Source organism: Tiliqua scincoides, chromosome 5 (assembly GCF_035046505.1).
Source record: "Tiliqua scincoides isolate rTilSci1 chromosome 5, rTilSci1.hap2, whole genome shotgun sequence".
NCBI classification, from domain to species: Eukaryota; Metazoa; Chordata; class Lepidosauria; order Squamata; family Scincidae; genus Tiliqua; species Tiliqua scincoides.
This window is the reverse complement of record NC_089825.1, coordinates 43,559,165-43,578,114: the sequence shown is the minus strand read 5'-3', so window position 1 is coordinate 43,578,114 and position 18,950 is coordinate 43,559,165. Positions and strand designations below refer to the sequence as shown.

General features: G+C 44.5%; 1 protein-coding gene across 1 annotated transcript; it reads left to right on the top strand.

Annotated features, from left to right (window-relative positions):
• Positions 1 to 517: 517 nt before the first annotated feature.
• On the top strand, positions 518 to 13,484 carry NKIRAS1 (NFKB inhibitor interacting Ras like 1). The gene is given in 4 exon segments (XM_066629152.1): positions 518 to 538; positions 2,593 to 2,800; positions 2,803 to 2,852; positions 13,245 to 13,484. Coding segments are annotated over 4 exon segments (519 nt in total).
• The last annotated feature ends 5,466 nt before the right edge of the window (positions 13,485 to 18,950 follow it).

Genomic DNA, 18,950 nt, shown 5'->3' with positions numbered 1-18,950 from the left:
GTTCACTGTCCTATACAAGCCATTTTCAACCACTGTGCCATGGCACACTGGTATGCCATGAGTGGTCCACAGGTGTGCCACAGGAATTTGGGAGAAGGTTGTTTATTAGTAGGGTCAATGGGGGATGTGAGCCCCCCACTGGCAGTGTGGTCTGCCTTGTCAATTGCCAAAAATCTGATGGTGTGCCTTGACAATTTTCGTGCCTTGTCAGTGTGCCATGAGATGAAAAAGGTTGAAATTGCTGTCCTATACTATCAGAAGCGCAAAGGGGCAATTAGAGGAAACGTCTATCCCAGTGGTTGCTCCTAGGGATGGGAAGAGGGTGGGCGGAGTATCAGGGTCTCCCGGTAGGTCCCTGGATGATTTTCAGTAGAGCAGCAAGGTTTTCTGCACTACAGTTGTTGAGCAATAACAAAGCAAAGACTCTTCCCCTTCAACCCATGATCCTGTTATAATACCTGATCGGTGATAATTCAGGTGTAGAGTTGTACTTAAATATAAAGGTTATTGCCACATAATGGGTTATGGGATGTTGCAGGTAATTAGCTCCACTAAAGGTCTGTCCTAAACATTTACTTTTTGCTATATAACAATATGAATACAGGATAGTTACTATCTGATCCGGTTGGAAAATGCAATCTTATTATTCAGCATTGTTGGAACAGAGACACAATTGCCCCTTCCCCTTACTTTGACCAGCATCAGTTTTGCATGAGGCAGTCTTCTGGCAGAAACCGCATGGTGTAGGTGAGGAGTCCAATGTGTCTCAGACATCATCTTTGCCCAATGGTGCAAGAGGGTTCGAATTCAGATCCTGAAACAAGAATTCTCAAGAAGAGCTTCGTATATTGAATACTATGTGGAGAAAGAGATACATTTGTAGGCCTCAATGCATTCATCAGTCTGTGTTTTTTAAGTACATCTATTTGAATGACTGTAGACTATGCCAGTGTTAAGATATCAGTACAAAATAGAACAGTACTTGCATAGCTACATCATTATATAGACATTTTTTGCAATCTGGGAACTCAACATATCCTTACTCTTTTTTGCTGTTGGGTACTTTAATGTTGCGCGTGATTGCAGAACATTTGCTTTTTTAAATGTCTAAGATGCAGCTGTCACTACCCACTCTGCCAAAGATCTCCAGCAGCTCATGGATCGTTTTAGCAAGGCCTGCCAAGATTTTGGACTGACAATCAGCCTGAAGAAAACACAGGTCATGGTTCAGGATGTGGACTCACCTCCCTGCATTACAATCACTGTGCATGAACTGGAGGTTGTCCATGACTTTGTGTACCTTGGCTCAACGATCTCCGACACTCTTTCTCTCGATACCGAGCTAAACAAACGCATTGGTAAAGCAGCTACCACGTTTTCCAGACTCACAAAGAGAGTCTGGTCCAACAAGAAGCTGGCGGAACATACCAAGATCCAGGTCTACAGAGCTTGCGTCCTGAGTACACTTCTGTACTGCAGTGAGTCATGGACTCTTCGCTCAAACAGGAGAGGAAACTGAACGCTTTCCACATGTGCTGCTTCCGATGCATCCTCGGCATCACCTGGCAGGACAACGTTCCAAACAACACAGTCCTGGAACGTGCTGGAATCCCTAGCATGTATGCACTGCTGAAACAGAGATGCCTGTGTTGGCTCGGTCATGTCGTGAGAATGGATGATGGCCGGATCCCAAAGGATCTCCTCTATGGAGAACTCATGCAAGGAAAGCGCCCTACAGGTAGACCACAGCTGCAATACAAGGACATCTGCAAGAGGGATCTGAAGGCCTTAGGAGTGGACCTCAACAGGTGGGAAAACTTGGCCTCTGAGCGGCCCGCTTGGAGGCAGGCTGTGCAGCAAGGCTTTTCCCAGTTTGAAAAGACACTTGGCCAACAGACTGAGGCAAAGAGGCAAAGAAGGAAGGCCCATAGCCAGGGAGACAGACCAGGGACAGACTGCACTTGCTCCCAGTGTGGAAGGGATTGTCACTCCCGAATTGGCCTTTTCAGCCACACTAGACGCTGTTCCAGAACCACCATTCAGAGCGTGATACCATAGTCTTTCGAGACTGAAGGTTGCCAACTAGGGGTCTCTATAAACAGAAGTCATCTCATCCCTGTCTTTTATGTTGGCATTGGAAGAAGCATGGGGCCTTGTAGAGGTGCATCAGGTGTATCTCTAACAAGTCATTGGAGTTGTCTTACCTGTTGAATTTCTGCCTGGGTGCACCACTCCTCAGCCCAATGTTGAGCTGAAAGACAGAGGCAAAATGGGGGTGCTTGGAGTCTGTATAGCCAGATTTGAAACGGAACATGGTCTTTATGGCTTGCATGATATGGAAACTCAGGTGACTACAGTACAATGATTTCAAATTTCTCAAGTCTTTTTGAACAACAAGGGAAAATTGTAAGCACTTTAGTACTGTTTGATCTTAAACTGAAGGTTTTTTTAAATCATTTTTTTTTGTCATGGCTCAAACAATTTAAATAATAAAATATTGTAGAACAAGCTAGAGCTTGTCACAATTTATACCACTGTTGAAACACAACTGTTAGTGTACCCTGTGTCTTTGACTGCTTCTGTTATTTTCAGGAATTGTTCTTTTGCAAAATCTTAGGCGTTGAATACACAGTGACCATAGAAGATGTGTACGTAGCTCTGACCAAAACAAATCGTGGAGTAAAGGAACAATTATGTCTGTACTAAACCAGGGGAATGCAAAGAGGAGAGGAATTCCCCAAACATTTCTCCATCACAGGTGGTTTTGTTCTGGTGTATGCTGTGAATAGCCGAGAATCCATTCAGTTGATTGGCTCAAGAAGGAGATTGACAAGTATAGAGAGAAAATGAAGGTAAAAGTCTAGTGTTTAGCCTTGTTACTGATATCAGTAACATAGCCTAGGAAGGAAAATGCCCATGTGAACTAAAGTAGATTTCCCAAACTAACTGTGGCAGATCATGCAGTTTTGCATGTGGCCAAGATGTGAAATAATTCAATTGGAGAAAAATCTCTGATGAAAAGCAGCAACTGGGACACTTGATCTCTTCCCTTTTAATTTTTTAGTTTCTTCAGTACCTCTTTCTTTGTCTCAGAAGATGTGCATGTCCACCCCAGCCCTCAGCCAGGAGCTAACTGAGAGTGAAGTCTCATGTTCATTTTGTTGAACATGAATCACACAGTTTGAAAACCAATTGTTTATAAGAGATTCTTAAAACACAATGCGTATTGGTGCATGCATCGCACTTGCTTATCTGATGTATTTTGTAGGGCTTTTTTTAAGCTTGAGTTGTTTTTCGGAAGGAAAAAAACAGGGTTGTGCTGGAATCACTGTGCCAAGTCGTGAGTCTCCGACCCCCTGACTCGATTCAACTTGCGAGTAATAACAAGTGGCTGTTGTAACTTGTTGTGAGTCTCTGTAGAAACATTTTTACTCAAGTCCGAGTCATTATGAGAAACAAGTCACTGCGCAAATCAGGCACAGCCCCCCCAAAAGTGAAATCACACACACACACGCACACACACACACACACAAAAGAGAGTTGCAAGCACTCACAAAAGTGAGTTGGGATTTTTGTTACTGGCCCTGAGTCGCAAGTTGGATCTGAGTCAGTGACACCCGTGACTCAAGTTAACAAGAGTTGTGAAAAACGCATGCCTGGGAAAAAGTGGGGTGAGAATTCCAAATGCTGATAATGATATTAAACTCAGTAATAGACAATGGGCTATTAGAGGGAACTGGTGAATACAACTCGATGTTTTTCACTGTAGATATTAAATTGCACACTTCGTGGATGAGAAATGGCTCCAGTGCTTGCTAACAGAATGTTGTAGCTCAGCAAGCTGAATGACATTGCCAGCCCAGAGCACCTGTACTTACGATCTCCCTGCAGTAAATTACACATGTTGAGTCCCTAATGGGTCGCTTAACTAAGTGCTTCTAACAAAAATGAAAGCACTCATCTGGGGCCTTTAAAACAACATGTCCATGTGACTGCAGTTATATAATGTTGGCTGTTGCCGCAGCAAGCTCTTATGTAACACACAAGACTTGCTAGTTTCATTGATTAACGTATAGTGGAAGAAGGCTTTCACTGTCTTTCATAGATCACAATATGCTAGTAATATATTAAGCAATTGTCATGTCTTGAGATATACAAGCTTGTAGTAAGAAGGAAGCCCATTCCTGGCATTCTCCTGTAGGATCTGCAAGCAGCAGGACTAGCAGTTTGTTTCGTCCCATGGCTAGCTTGATGGTACCCAGCAAGACTCACAAACCAATCATAAGAACGTAAGAACAGCCCCACTGGATCAAGCCATAGGCCCATCTAGTCCAGCTTCCTGTATCTCACAGCAGCCCCACCAAATGCCCCAGGGAGCACACCAGATAACAAGAGACCTCATCCTGGTGCCCTCCCTTGCATCTGGCATAGCCCATTTCTAAAATCAGGAGGTTGCACGTACACATCATGGCTTGTAACCCGTAATAGATTTTTCCTCCAGAAATTTGTCCAATCCCCTTTTGAAGGCATCCAGGCCAGATGCCGTCACCACATTCTGTGGCAAGGAGTTCCACAGACCAACCACAAGCTGAGTAAATAAATATTTTATTTTGTCTGTCCTAACTCTCCCAACACTCAATTTTAGTGGATGTTCCCTGGTTCTGGTGTTATGTGAAAGTGTAAAGAGCATCTCTCTATCCACGTTATCCTCCCCATGCATAATTTTGTATGTCTTAATCATGTCCCCCCTCAGGCGTCTCTTTTCTAGGCTGAAGAGGCCCAAACGCCGTAGACTTTCCTCATAAGGAAGGTTCCCCAGCCCAGCAATCATCTTAGTTGCCCCTTTTGCAGCTTTTCCATTTCCACTATATCCCTTTTGAGATGCGGCAACCAGAACTGGACACAATATTCCAGGTGTGGCCTCACCATAGATTTGTACAATGGCATTATAATATTAGCCGTTTTGTTCTCAATACCTTTTCTAATGATCCCAAGCATAGAATTGGCCTTCTCTAGTGCCGCCACACATTGGGTCTACACTTTCATCGATCTGTCCACCACCACCCCAAGATCTCTCTCCTGATCTGTCACAGACAGCTCAGAACCCATCAGCCTGTATCTAAAGTTTTGATTTTTTGCCCCAATGTGCATGACTTTACACTTACTGACATTGAAGCGCATCTGCCATTTTGCTGCCCATTTTGCCAGTCTGGAGAGATCCTTCTGGAGCTCCTCACAATCACTTCTGGTCTTCACCACTCGGAAAAGTTTGGTGTCGTCTGCAAACTTTGCCACCTCACTACTCACCCCTGTCTCCAGGTCATTTATGAAGAGGTTGAAGAGCACCGGTCCCAGGACAGATCCTTGGGGCACACTTTTAACCTTTTCACCTCTCTCCATTGTGAAAATTGCCCATTGACACCCACTCTCTGTTTCCTGGTCTTCAACCAGGTCTCAATCCAGGAGAGGACCTGCCCTCTAATTCCCTGACTGTGGAGTTTTTTCAGTAGCCTTTGGTGAGGGACCGTGTTGAACGCCTTCTGAAAGTCCAGATATATAATGTCCATGGGTTCTCCTGTATCCACATGCCTGTTGACCTTTTCAAAGAATTCTATAAGGTTAGTGAGGCAAGACTTACCCTTACAAAAGCCATGCTGATTCTCCCTCAGCAAGGCCTGTTCATCTATGTGTTTTGAGATTCTATCTTCGATGAGGCATTCCACCATCTTACCCGGTATAGACGTCAGGCTGACCGGCCTATAGTTTCCCGGGTCCCCCCTCTTTCCCTTTCTATCCCCCACCAATTCTATCCCCCACCATTGATGACAATGGAGCAGTGCAGGCAGAATACATGCTGTGTCCAATGATGGAAGTGAAAACATTTTCATTAACTTCTGGGTAGGCCTCCTGTCTGCCTATGGGCCTCCTTGGACCTGGGCCAGTTATGTAGCTGGTGTAAGTCCAAGGAAAGAGAGGGGGCAGGGCCTGGCCTATCCCCAAACCTGTGGGGGATAGGGTTTCAGGATAAATTTCAGGGATAGGGTTTCAGGGTAAGTTGCTGCTGTCAGGATCCGTCCCATCCAATTCACTCCTTGCCCCCTGCCCTCCCCCCACCTTGAAATACCCACTGCCCTCTCTGCCCATGATATGCCCCTGCTGCTGACTTACCCGAGTTGGTGCAGCCCAAGCTCTGTGGAGGCCGCGGTCCTGAATGGCCTGGCAGTGGCATGATATTTATGCTGTCACTGGGCCTTTTACAACAGCATATTAGGATATATGCTGTTGTAAAAGGCTCAAAGGGAGCTGTGGGAGATTCAGTGGTGTTTTTCTTCTGTTCTTAGCTGAGATGGTACACAGACAGAAGCAGAGCAAAGAAAGATTGCAAAAAGAAATGAAAACCCATAGGATCGCTTGTTAATTCCCCCAGAATAAGCTGCCCCAATGTTTCATGGGACTCTATGGGTGCAGATACGTAGAGCTGGGTGAGAGAACCTCTGTGTGCTTATTGGTGCCATGTGTGCAATTCCTACCAGCTGTTTGGAAAGGAAAGGAAGAGAGAGTCTGCTTTGAACCCCCTCTCTATTTCTTCCTCTCTCCAAACAGATAATAGGCAAGATTGCATGTGGAGCTGCACCTACTTCACAGTTGCACAGTTGGATCAGTGTGTTTCTGTGGTTAAAAGCAACAACAGCCGCAATAGAATGTTAAAAGGCCAACAGGTTATCATCATAACACAGCAACAACTCCTTTGTTTACTACTACACTTATTTCCTAATCTGATTATGTAACTGTTGTCCATAGCAGCGCTAGCAATTTATGATTCAGCTCCTTAACTTACTAATGCACAATGCATCAAAGAACCCCACCCTTGTACTGCCTGACACGTGGGTGAATGGATTCATCTTGCTGTACAGAAAGATGCCTTGGGATTTGTTGAATTTCCTCTTTTTGTATTTCCCTGTTAATGGGGCAAAGAGGCACTTTTTCAATTGGTGTTCCTCTTATGTTTAGCAGAGCAAGAGTAACTGTCCCTTTTCACCCCAGCACAGTGTCTTTACCTGTGTTCTTCTGTATCTTTTTAGATTGTGAGCCCTTTTGGGACAGGGAGCCATTGACAGCCCAATCCTATGCATGTCTACTCAGAAGTAAGTCCCACTAGAGTCAATGTGGCTTACTCTCAGGAAAGTGTGGAAAGGATTGGGCTGTGAGTTATTTGACTTTTCTGTAAACCGCTTTGTGAACTTTTTCATTGGAAAGCAATACATAAATACTCTTACAGCGCAATCCTATCTTGATCTGGAACAGGCAATCCAGGAGGCGTGCGCTGTATCCAGAGCAAGATAGGGCTGCAAAGTAGTTCAGCTGAAGGTAAGGGGAAACTCTTCCCTTTACTCTAGGGCAAGCCACTGCAACCCTTTATGGGTCTCCTTGGACTTGCGCCACCTCCAGAGATAGCATAAGTCCAGGGAAAGTGGAGCATCTTGAAGCAACTCCATGCTGCTGGGGAATGGGGGCTAGGATCTGGCATAACAGCCGGATCGCAGTCCAACCTTCCACTCCCCATCTGCCCCCGGGACCGCTCCCTGCCCGCCCTCCGCCACCCCAAAACACCTCCCTCCCACCTCCTCCCTGGCCTCCACAGAGTCTTGCATCCGCTGAGCTCAGCCGACACAAGGCTCGATCCCTCCATTGGCATGGAGGCTGAATTCAGCCTCCACAGGCCAGCCCAGCTGACTCTCAAGGAGGCGCAAACATGCCTTATGGCACATTTGTGACCCTCCTAAGCTGGCGCAAGGGACTTGCACTGGCCCAAGGGCGAGTCAGGATTGCACCCTTAGTAATAATGTTTCATTCTTAAAAAACCGATAGCAACCAGAAATAATGTGAATTTTTGTCACATTTCAAAGGCAGCACCATGCAGAACACAAATAAATCACAAGTGCCTTTTAAATCCTTTAGCAGTCAGCTTAATTTAGTGCTGGTCAGACTGAAAGCTGCACACTTTAGAAAGTCAAATCATGCAAATTCACTTTGAGCAAAACAATTCCACTGTTGTTAAATCAGTGGCCTTTTGGTGTTCAGGGCAATTGCCATAGCAAATCAGTGGAAGGGAAAACAGATTTTCTGAGATAGGGCCATATATTTGGAACATTCAGTCCTTAAATTGCAAAATGAAGCTGCAACAGACAGGTAGACAAACAGACTGGGTTATAAGTTATATGGTGAGCAATAGGAAGGAGCCAGCTGGCAATAGAGAACTTCACTTTGGTTGAAGTTAGATTAACTGACAATGTTTGAAGCCAGTTTTCCCTCTAACTGAAGGATGGCAATGGTACACCATTCTGAAACTTGTCTGCTTGGGGGAGAGGTCCTTCTGCTAGCTTTCCAAAATAGGCCTTGCTTTCCGGTACTGGAAATTAAGATTTGGAGGAGGAACTAAAATGAACTTCCAGAGTGTTTATATTTGGAATGCTTCTAACAGTGAGTGGGTGGAGCAAATGGAAGCTTCATGACTAATGACTGACTTTACCAAGTGTGGGCAGTGGCCTCTTTATTAAGGCATTTAAAGAAATCCTAGTGCTACGCTGTTTCGGCAGAATGTGTCAAAGAACATTAGCTGCCTATCTTTTTGGGTAACATAAGAATGACTAAGGACACCGATACCCTCCAGCCTCTGCCTCCACTGAAATGCAAGGGAGAACAACAGGATGCAGGTCTCTTGTTGTCTTGTGTGCTCCCTCGGGCATTTAGTGGGCCACTGTGAGTTACAGGAAGCTGGACTAGATGGGCCTATGGACTGATCCAGTGGGGCTCATCTTATGTTCTTATGACTTTCGACCTCCATTTCATTTACGTGGGAAAGGAGTTCAAAAGTGTGTCTAAAATTCTGATTCCAGAGTCAGATAATTTGTGGCACCACATTTGGGGCAGTGCTTGGAATTCCAGGGGGGATCACAGAGGGCCCAGCCTAAAGATCTTTTGTTGTTGCTCCTTTGGCTTCAATTTTTAGAAACTGGAGGGAGGGCATGATGTGGCTAAAATTGGGAGGATTATGGGTGATGCTTGTGCATTTTTAAAGAAAAACTCTACCTTTCCCTGTAACTTGAGTATTTCTTTATTGCTCCTTTGATAGGGTTTAATTGTTATTGCTTGATTGTTATGACTATTGTAGAGGTTGCATCCCAAGGTGTTTTGCAGAAGGAGCAAAGAGTTCTTCCAATGGAAGTCTTCTTCCACAGGAGAAAGGAAACTTTAGGATACTTTATATTTACCTTGGGCACCTTTGCCTGGAGAGGAAAAATATTATTAATAAATTAATAAATAAAAGAAAGATAGGCCATCACGTCAGTGTTAGATATGGAAGTGAGATGCCCACAAGACAGACAGAGATATTAGAGCAGTTGGAGATAGATCAGAAGACCAAAACTTGCAGGTTGTGCTCATGGAAGTGCTCATGAATTTTCATAGAGCAAGTAAACAGAACCTGAGGAAGGAGATAAAGATAAAAGAGCAGAGGGTCTACAGAAGATTCTGGAGGAATTCCGGTTGATTGAGGGAAATAAGATATGTAGCCAAGAATAGCACAGGAAAAGAAAACTCAGAAAGGTAAGAATTAAAGCAAGGAAGTGTATGAGTCCACCCAAATCCATCAATGTGAAGAAAACAGAAGAAGGCTGTAGTCTGTGGTTTCGAAAGCTGAATATGGAGTACAAGAATGACTATGGGCTGGTTTGCCTAATACATCCAGATACTGCACAGTTGGGGCAAGATCGACAATGTCCTCACTCTCCTCCAATGATATGGCTTCCCCCTGCTACTAACTGCATGGTGATGGAAGGGTTATCCAAATGCCCCCTCTTATACTAGTTAAGTACAGCTACAATATCTAGTATCTAGATTGCATATTAGGGAGAGTTCTCCAAACCATCCCCTATGTCAGTGTCTCTCAAACTGTGGATCGGGACTTGATTTCTGGTGGGTCTTGCAGAGCTGCAAATGAAAACACAGGTAATGGAAACATCAGATGACCAATTGCCTCCTGAAGCTATTCAAAACTCAGTGGTTAACTGTCCTGCAAAGAGCTGAGCTCCTGCAGTTTGCAAGATAGCTGTGAATTGCCCTGCAAAGAGCTGAGCTCCTTTATAAGGAGATAAATGTGTGAGTGTCTTTTTTCTGACTTTTTTTCCAAGTCCTTCCATGACAGGTAGTGGGGGCAGGTGAGGGCTGGGTCACATAACTAAGGGCCCAATGCTATCCAACTTTCTGGTGCTGGTGCAGATGCAATGCAGCCCTGAGGTAACAAATGTTCCCGTATCTTGAGGAGGCCTCTGTGACTGCCTCCCCACCACAGGATGCAGTGGTATGCCCTTTTGGCATGGCTGCACCCGCACTGGAAAACTGGATAGGATTGGGCCCTAGTCCCTTAAGCCCTATCCATTAGGTCTGCCTCATTATGAGAAATGGATTGAGTTATTTGCAAATAAATATTATTTGTAAATAAATAAATATATTATTTCTTTTTAGATCACCTTTTTAAAAAAATCTTGTAAAGCTAGGTGGGTCCCAATAGAGTGTCATTTTAAAAAATGGGTCCCAACGCTAAAAAGTTTGAGAACCACTGCCCTAGGTGATTGGGAGTAGAGGAAAGTTGTGCCAGGAGAGGGATAGGAGATGTGTCTAATTGCACAGTAGAAGGACCAGCACAGATAAATCTTTGGATCTGTCCCTATGACATTTATTAAGTAACAGATCATTAAAAATGCAAGCATCAGCAAATTCAGTAGAATAGCAAGAATGAAATCTGGGCTGACAGAAGTCTGACAGTGAATTAGCAGAAAGAAGATTGCAATATTGGATGAATGAGAGGTTAAGGCTCTCTACATCATCAGAAGAATGGAATGCCCATGAGCACCATGTGACTTGCAAGTGTGCCGTGTGCCAAAGAACTTTCACAAGAAGTGCCCCCAACAAAATACGAGGGCACTTCTTTGTAGGATGTTCTTACGCTAGTTTTTAACTGGACACATCAGAACGCTGTAGCCCATAGAAAGTGTTTTTATTTATTTATTTATTTGATTTGCACTCCGCCTTCCTCCCCAAGGGCACCCAAGGCGGCTAACAATCAAGTTAAAATACAAGGAAACAAATAAACATTAAAAATACAAAACACTTAAAACAAGATAAAATACATAGCAGCAGATTAAAAGTACGCAGTAAAAGACATAATTTATAATATTATAAATTTTTTATATTATATTATATTATATTTTTGTCTTAGGCGTGGAAACGGCTCCAAACAGGCATGGCACGAGTTGCTTGTGAACAATAACACCTGATACTTAACACAAACTAAGCTTTAAATCAGAAAGTTTAAAGGGCATCCATGGTCACTGGTGACACAGTCCCCCTTTTAACTTGTTTAGAACTCTGGTTCATGTTGGGGCTAGTCCCTAGGGATCTCAGGCACACATTCATGCGGATAAATGTGTACTAATAGTACTCAGGCAGAGCCAGCAGTAATTCTTGAGATTGCTTGACAGCTGCTATTTTGGATAATTCTGCCAGTTGTAACAGTTTATTGTTGGTTCACAAATTGCATATACAGGCATGTAAGTGACTGTGGATACAAGAAGAAAGGGACTGTATTGATTTTTATGACTTTGGGCTTTTACAGTTGCTGTCATTTGTCCTGATGGCCAATTTGACTATAGCAGGCAAATTATGAAGATTCAGAGTACACTATAGTATAGTCTAACACTGAACTAAAAATATTGTTCAGCTTACTGGGCATGTTTATATAGAAACAAACCAGGCAGGCTTAAAACAGGCAGAAGCAACTATAATGTTTGCTTGATGGAAAATCCAAACTGTAGGGTCACAGCCCAACATTGTGCTGAGCAAATGGAAACTCACAGGTTTCAATGGGCTTATATGCGCTTATTTTTCTGCTTGATGGTGGTCCAGGTACAGTTGCATGTAGAAACTATGTCATGTTTTGGAGAAGAGGAAGAGTAGTGCTTAAGTATTTAAAGTCTGTAGCAGGATATACTGATTGCTGTTTACAAATGAATGTACAGCTGAAGATGTTATTTTACACGATTGTTTTTCTTAGTCTTGGAAATGAGAGTATTTTCATACTGTTTTGAAGACCGTGTTTCTCAGGGCCCAATCCTACTCAATTTTCCAGGGCCTGTGCAGCTGTGCCAATGGGGTGTATACTGCATCCTTTGGTGGGAATGCAGTCACAGAGGCCTCCTCAAGGTAAGGGAACCTTTGTTCCCTTTCCTCCAGGCTGCACTGGGGCTGCACTGGTGCTAGAAAGTTGGATAGGATTGGGCCTTTTGTCATGTTGAGATTAAGGCCCTGATTTTGCATCAATCTCCCTCTAAGCATAATACTATCTTAATGCTGCATGTCTCTCCTACGATCCATTTTAATGATGGTAAGTATACAGGTGCTGGTTTTTAGAGAATCAGACTGTTGGTTCATTAAGCCCAAAGCTGTCTCCTCTGAATGGCAATAGCCGAAATCCAAAATCTCAGAGACAGGTCCTTCCAAACTCTATTTGGAAATCCATGACTGATGATGCCAGGGAATGCAACTGGAAGACTGAGGTCCTTCTTCAGGTACCCCTGCCTTATGAGGTGAGAGGCATTTTGAAGAGAGGAGCTTTTACAGAGATGGTACCCCTTCCTTGGAAAAACCTCCCCAAGAAATCAAAGAGATGTATTCACTGATGATATTCAGGTGCTCTAGTACAAACCCATCTATTTACCAAGCCTTTGAATGAACTACTCTGTTGTTTTTATTATTTTACTTGTTAATAGTTTGGGGCAGTGGTTCCCAAACTTGGCTCCATGGCACACTTACAGGGGTGCCGCGTGGCTTCTTCTTCCTGACTTGCTGAGCCAAAATAGTGTGAAATTTCATGTGAGAATCACGTACAGTTTCATGTGATGACACAGGGCGCTGTGGACAGCGCTGCACTGTTCTCCCTGGGAACAGCCGAATCCCAGCCCCACCTCCTGCTCCCCACCTGCCCACCCCGGGGCTGCCCACTGCCTGCCCTCCCCCGCCCAGGAACACCTCCCTCCCACCTCCTCCTCGCCTCCCCCCCTCCCCGCCTAGGATGCCTCTGAATTGCTCCCTTAATAACCTTGGAGCCTTCAAGATGCAACATGTGTTTTAACACAGAGTGCCTCTAATGCTCCTGATTGAGTTTAGCTTTTTCTTTCTCATTTCAGGGATCAATCATTGTTTTAGGAAATAAAACTGACCTCACAGAGCAAGGAGAAGTGGAGGCTGAAGTCGCACAGCAGTGGGCCAAGCTTGAGAAGCTGAAGCTGTGGGAGGTGACTGTGTCAGACAGCAAGACGCTGACAGAACCCTTCAGGGTACTGACCAGCAAACTCTCACAGGCCCAGAACAAATCAGCCTTTCCTCTTCCTGGTCAGAAGACTAAAGGCAATAATGATGATGGCTAAAATGTTCTGCCAGGGTTGAGCGCCTTGAGTGGCTTCTTCCTGCTGGGGCCATATATTCAGCTCTCCCCTTTGTGCCTCACAGTGCATTTAGCAGCACTTGATGCTCATGTTGGTAAACTCATGTACGCAGCTTCCCTTTGTTGTTGCTAAAGCAGATGAAGAGGCTAGCTTCTTGAGTCTCTGCATAAAAATATTGAAAAGATCACAGTAGCGTTCTGCGCTTAATGAAATCTTCATTTCTGTAAGCATAAGACGGCAAAACACAGCAGAGGAGGGGAAAACAGAATGATCCAAAATGAGGACACCTAAGATCTGGTTGAGAGAGTGATGCCAAAGCCACTCTGTTTCCCGAACAGCTGTGTAAGGTCTAGACAACAAATGCAAGGTGCTGACCCAGAAGGGTATCTATTTGAGCATGTTGTGCACATAATTTTCTAGCCTATGCCTTCTGCAGGCAGATGACTTCTGAAATGAGGGTGATGTGGCAGTGAGCTAGGAGGACCCTGGAGGTTCATGTGCTTGACCTTCAGCTTCTTTTAGCAATGTAATGGCACTGCTATGGATACTACTAGGTTGAGGTAGTGACAATTCCATGTTGCTACAAAGCTGTTCATTTAAGGTAGTGCAGGGATGGGGGGTGGGGTGTCTCACAGCTTCCAGACAGTTAGAGTAAGCAACTGACTTCTCTTGCCCGTCTCACCCACACCCCTTCCGAGAGAAGAAATGTTTAGAAAGTCAATGCAGCAAGTTCCTGAACAGTGTGCTTGTCTACGCACATCAAAGCAAATAAGGGTTACAACTTTTTCTTTTACTTAACCTAGCGAGCCGGCCTTTCAGATGTATCACTTTCAACAGTATCCAGTTACAAGGTGCAATTTCAAGATGCAGTCCAGAGTGATAGTTGCTACTCCATTCTGCAACCTGGTGTTCCAAGAGGCCTCCTTCAGTACTTCCACTGAAGACACCCCCCCAAGGCATGGTACTGGGGGCAATTGACCCCCCACGCCCTCCCTTAGTTACACCACTGATTGTACTTGCACTGTCCAGTCTTGGTCACAGAAGTCAATAGCTTTCATTTTAAGAAGCAATCCTTGTCAAGGTAAAGATTGTCCCAAAATGCCTAGGTAGCAGCTGGGCAACTCTCAGAAGCAGGGCTGTAGTTGGGCTGCATAAAATGTTTGCTTTCTGAATGCAGAAAGTGTGCAAGAAAATGGTATCATCGCAGTGCTTGCTGTAGCTTTGACATAGTCATCTCCTTAAACAACACTGCCACAAAGTTGTAGACAAGGCTCCACAAGTGATGTGTGGCTTTTTATACCAGCAGCACAAGGTATTCTTTGTCTCTGTGTTGCAGTGCTAATCCATAGCTGTGGGGAAGGTGGGGCCGTTGGACCTGTCTCCCTTAGAAATATACCAGGCCCCTACTCTGAAGACCTATTATTTCAAAGCAAAAATATCTCTCTCTTTTCCTTGCAGAGATAGCCTGGAAAATATTCAAGTAGCATTCTTTCCAGTTGGACACTGATACTGCATCCTGTCCTGAATTGGTTAAGGGCCAAAGTCCTGGTTTTATGACCTCTGATGCCATAATTTTCTCTGCCTTATTCATCCGTCCTTCCTTCTTCTTTGCTGCTTTTTCTCCTTAATGCCAGCAGTGACGAGCAAGAGTGGGGGAATGAAAATTTGAGCACAATCTTTTCCCTTCTTGTGGGGAATTTGCATTATTGTAGGTTGGGCCACGGAAGGGGGAGGCTGGAAGGAGGAAAGCAAATATACAGTCTCACAGGCCAATATCTGTTTTTAATCACATTGAAAGCCACCTTACTGAAATCTGCCTGTGTAAAGCAATGTGAGCCTCTGAGCACATGCAGTGCTTTTCATTCACTGACAAATCCCTTTCCTTATCTTCCCCTGCAACTGGGATTAGGACGAGCCACTAGAGGGTTAAAGAGGGCATAATTGTCAGGCAGGTATAATTTTTCATTACCTCTCCCCAAAGTACTGCCTTGTACAGAGCAAATGAACTAAAAACAGACAATATCTAGGCAGTCTGAAGTCCCAATATGGAAAAAAAAGTATTTGAAGGAATTAAATGAATTTGATCCAATTAAAAACCTTGGTTTCAGTGTCATGACTGCAAACAGATGGAAAGTGCTCTTGGGAATATGTAGTTCTTTATTTCACCTACCTGTTAGTAGGCATAGTGCTTCTAGGTTAGAAGGTGAGACCTGCAGGCAGATAAGAGCTCTAGCATCTCTCATTTTAGTCATTTCATCACTGATTAATAGCCATTCCCCTCCATCTTGCCCCATTTCCCCCAAACAGGACCTTGGTTCATAGGCTGAGCATCTGCTCTGCAAACACAAGTCCCTGTTCACCTGTCTTATTTCTAGGTAGGGCTCCTTGTCTGAAACCCTGGAGAGCCACTGCCAATCAGAGCTAGATGGATTGATGGCCTGATCAGTATAAGACAGCTTCCGACATGCCTCACTTTACCATGGGCTTATATCCTCTTACTGGCACTTAATTAGTTAAACTGACAAAATAGTATGGCTATAGGCAAATCGATCCTCTCCCCAATGGTCAATGATCTGCCATTTCACATATGTTTAAAATATATACACATTAGTTTCACAAACATATTTCTCCTTTTTAGTACCTTAAGATGTGTACTTGGTGGTCTCAAAGCACAAACATATACCAATGTTTTTAGAATTGAAAAACTCAATAAATTGCTTGTAAAATATGAGCTCTAATTCCCGGGCAAAGCATACAGTGTTTGATAAACTGAACAAGGTACTGTATAATAGGATATGCTCTAGTACCACCTTCCTATCTGGTCCTGCTAACCTCCTTCTTCTCTCCCCAGCAACTGAAAACCCAAGATCTTCTCAAATGTAATTTTTTTAAAGGAGGAATGACACATTTCCACTTCTACATCATTCCTCCAACTGCTCAGAGGGCTCTCTTGCAGCAGCCACAGATGAGGTTGTGGTTTTGTTTGTGAAGGGCAAAAAAACACTGAGTCGGGCAACATTCTGGTGGTGGAGACAACTCTCTGTTTTGAATTCTCTCTAGTATCTTGTGGATGACCAGCTGGGCACCTGGCACTGAAGTAACTTCAGACTGGTATCCAAGTTTTTGCTGTTCCTCCTTGAATTACAATCCTCCCTCCACAATATATCTATAAGCACTTCACTATAAATGATGCCAGACTACAGGGCTGGCAGAGGTGGGCACACCTAGAGAAAATAGGATGTGCTGGCACTTTTCAAATATTTAGAAAGACGTCATGAAGAGGAAGGAAGGCTAGCCGTTTAAGATATATTGAACAGCAGTGGCTTTAAACCATAGGTAGGTTGACTCTGCTGAGCTTGCATAGTTTGACGAAAATCCTTCAGCCCCACTCCTTAAGCCTAACCGTTCAGAGCTACCTGAAGAAGAGGTAGGAACTGCATGTCTACCTGTAGTGGTTCAGAGTACTGTGTTTTTCCTCTTCTTGTCACGGAAAAGGAAGCAATTAGTTCAACTCTATCACACTAAATGGGCAGCCCAATCCTAACTTGCACTGAAATGGGGAGGTCGGCAGGCTTGCCCTGTATCCAACGCAAGGTTAGGGTCAAAAGCCACTCAACCCAGGACAAGGGGAATCATTTCCCTTTACCCCAGGTAAAGCTGCAGCAGCACCAATGGGGCAATTCGGATCTGTGCCACCTAAAGGGTTTGCAAGGGCACGTCTGCCACCTAAAGAGGTGGCACAGATCCAAGCAGCCTGGAGCAGCCCCAGGCTGCCTGGGAACAGGATTAGGATCTGGCACAAGTACTGGATCCTGGCCCCTCCAGCCCCACCCACAGGCCTGCCCCCCCCCACCCTAAAATGTCTCCTTCCCTCCCACTTGCACCCCCCAGACCCCCACACCAACCTGCAAAGGCTGGCGCAAACTTACCAGTCCCAGGGCTTGCTCTGGTGCGGGGGAGGCCAGCATGTGTCCTTGCATCGGCCTTCCTGACTCACAAGTCATCACAGATATGCCTTACATTTGTGATAGTACTGGGCCAGCACAAGGGACTTGAGCCAGCCCAAGGAGTGCTTAGGATTGCGTTCTAAGGACACAATCCTAACCAACTTTCCAGCACTGACATAGCTGTGCCAATGTGGCGTGCACTGAATCCTGCAGTGGGGAGGCAGTCAAGGGGGCTTCCTCAAGGCAAGGACATGTTTGTTACCTTACCTTGGGGCTGCACTGCGGCTAGGCCAGTGCTGGAAAGTTGGTTAGGATTGTGCCTTAAGTCCCCTACTTAATCCATTTACTGGTTAGGTTCCAGGGGTCTGTATGTACTTTGAAATTTATTTAAGTCAAAACATCTAGCTGGCCCAGCATTACTGCATCTGCGCAAAAACATCACCAAAGTGCTGTGCCTGCCAATAGAGCTGCTTGTTGTGCGGACATCCATAACTTGGGAAGCCAGTGTAATTCCAGAGGCCTGCCTGCAGGTAAAAGTATGGTTCTTTGGCGTCCCGTGGGCCAAAGCAGTTGTAGCAGAAAAGTGTGCTGTCTTAAGAACGTTTGGTCCTAATTTTTAGTCACATTAACTGTAATTAAATTGTAAGATTTAGGGCCCAATCCTATCCAGTTTTCCAGTGCCAGTGCAGCTGTGCCAATGGGGTGTGCACTGCATCCTGTGGTGGGGAGGCAGTCATAGAGGCTTCCTCCAGGTAAGGAGACATTTGTTCCTATTCCTTGAGGATGCACTGCAGTTGCATCGGTGCTGGAAAGTTGGATAGGACTGGGCCCTTAGACTGTAAGATTTTTTTTTTCTGTTTGCTTTTTAAAGAGAGTAGATGGCAGCTGTAGGGGACCTTGATCAAACTCACCTTTAACCTCCCTCCCTTCCTTTTCCTGCTTGGTAGTGGTAAAAGTTGACTGTATAGTTACTTGATTTTTCTCTGTAAACCGCTTTGTGAACTTTTAGTTGAAAAGCGGTATATAAATACTGTTAATAATAATAATAATAATAATAATAATAATAATAATAATAATAATAATATTTTGTTATTCTGTTGTTGGATTCACCTCCACTCAGGGCCCATTTTTTCTCATATAGTATTAATACTCCCCCCATTCCTCACAGTATCTCAGCTCTCCCTATGCCCAATCAGCCTTGGCCATGTTGAGTGGTCCTTTCATCCTCACCTTTCCTTCTGCCCACCAAGAATCCCCAAGTTTTCAATGTTATCCAGTTACTGAAATGCTGTTTTTCCCTGTTGTCATAGCAAGGCGTTGCTATTTTCAAAGTTATCGAGCTGCTCGGGTTGTCTCCAAGCTCTTTCAGTTGCTTGTTTTGCCAAGGTCTTTACAACCATGTCTGCTTCAAAGCCCCAATCAAGCCAGTTTATAAGCTGGATGTTCGTAAGTCAGGAACATTCTGTATACGGAGAGCTATCAATCAAGACAAACAGGAGGG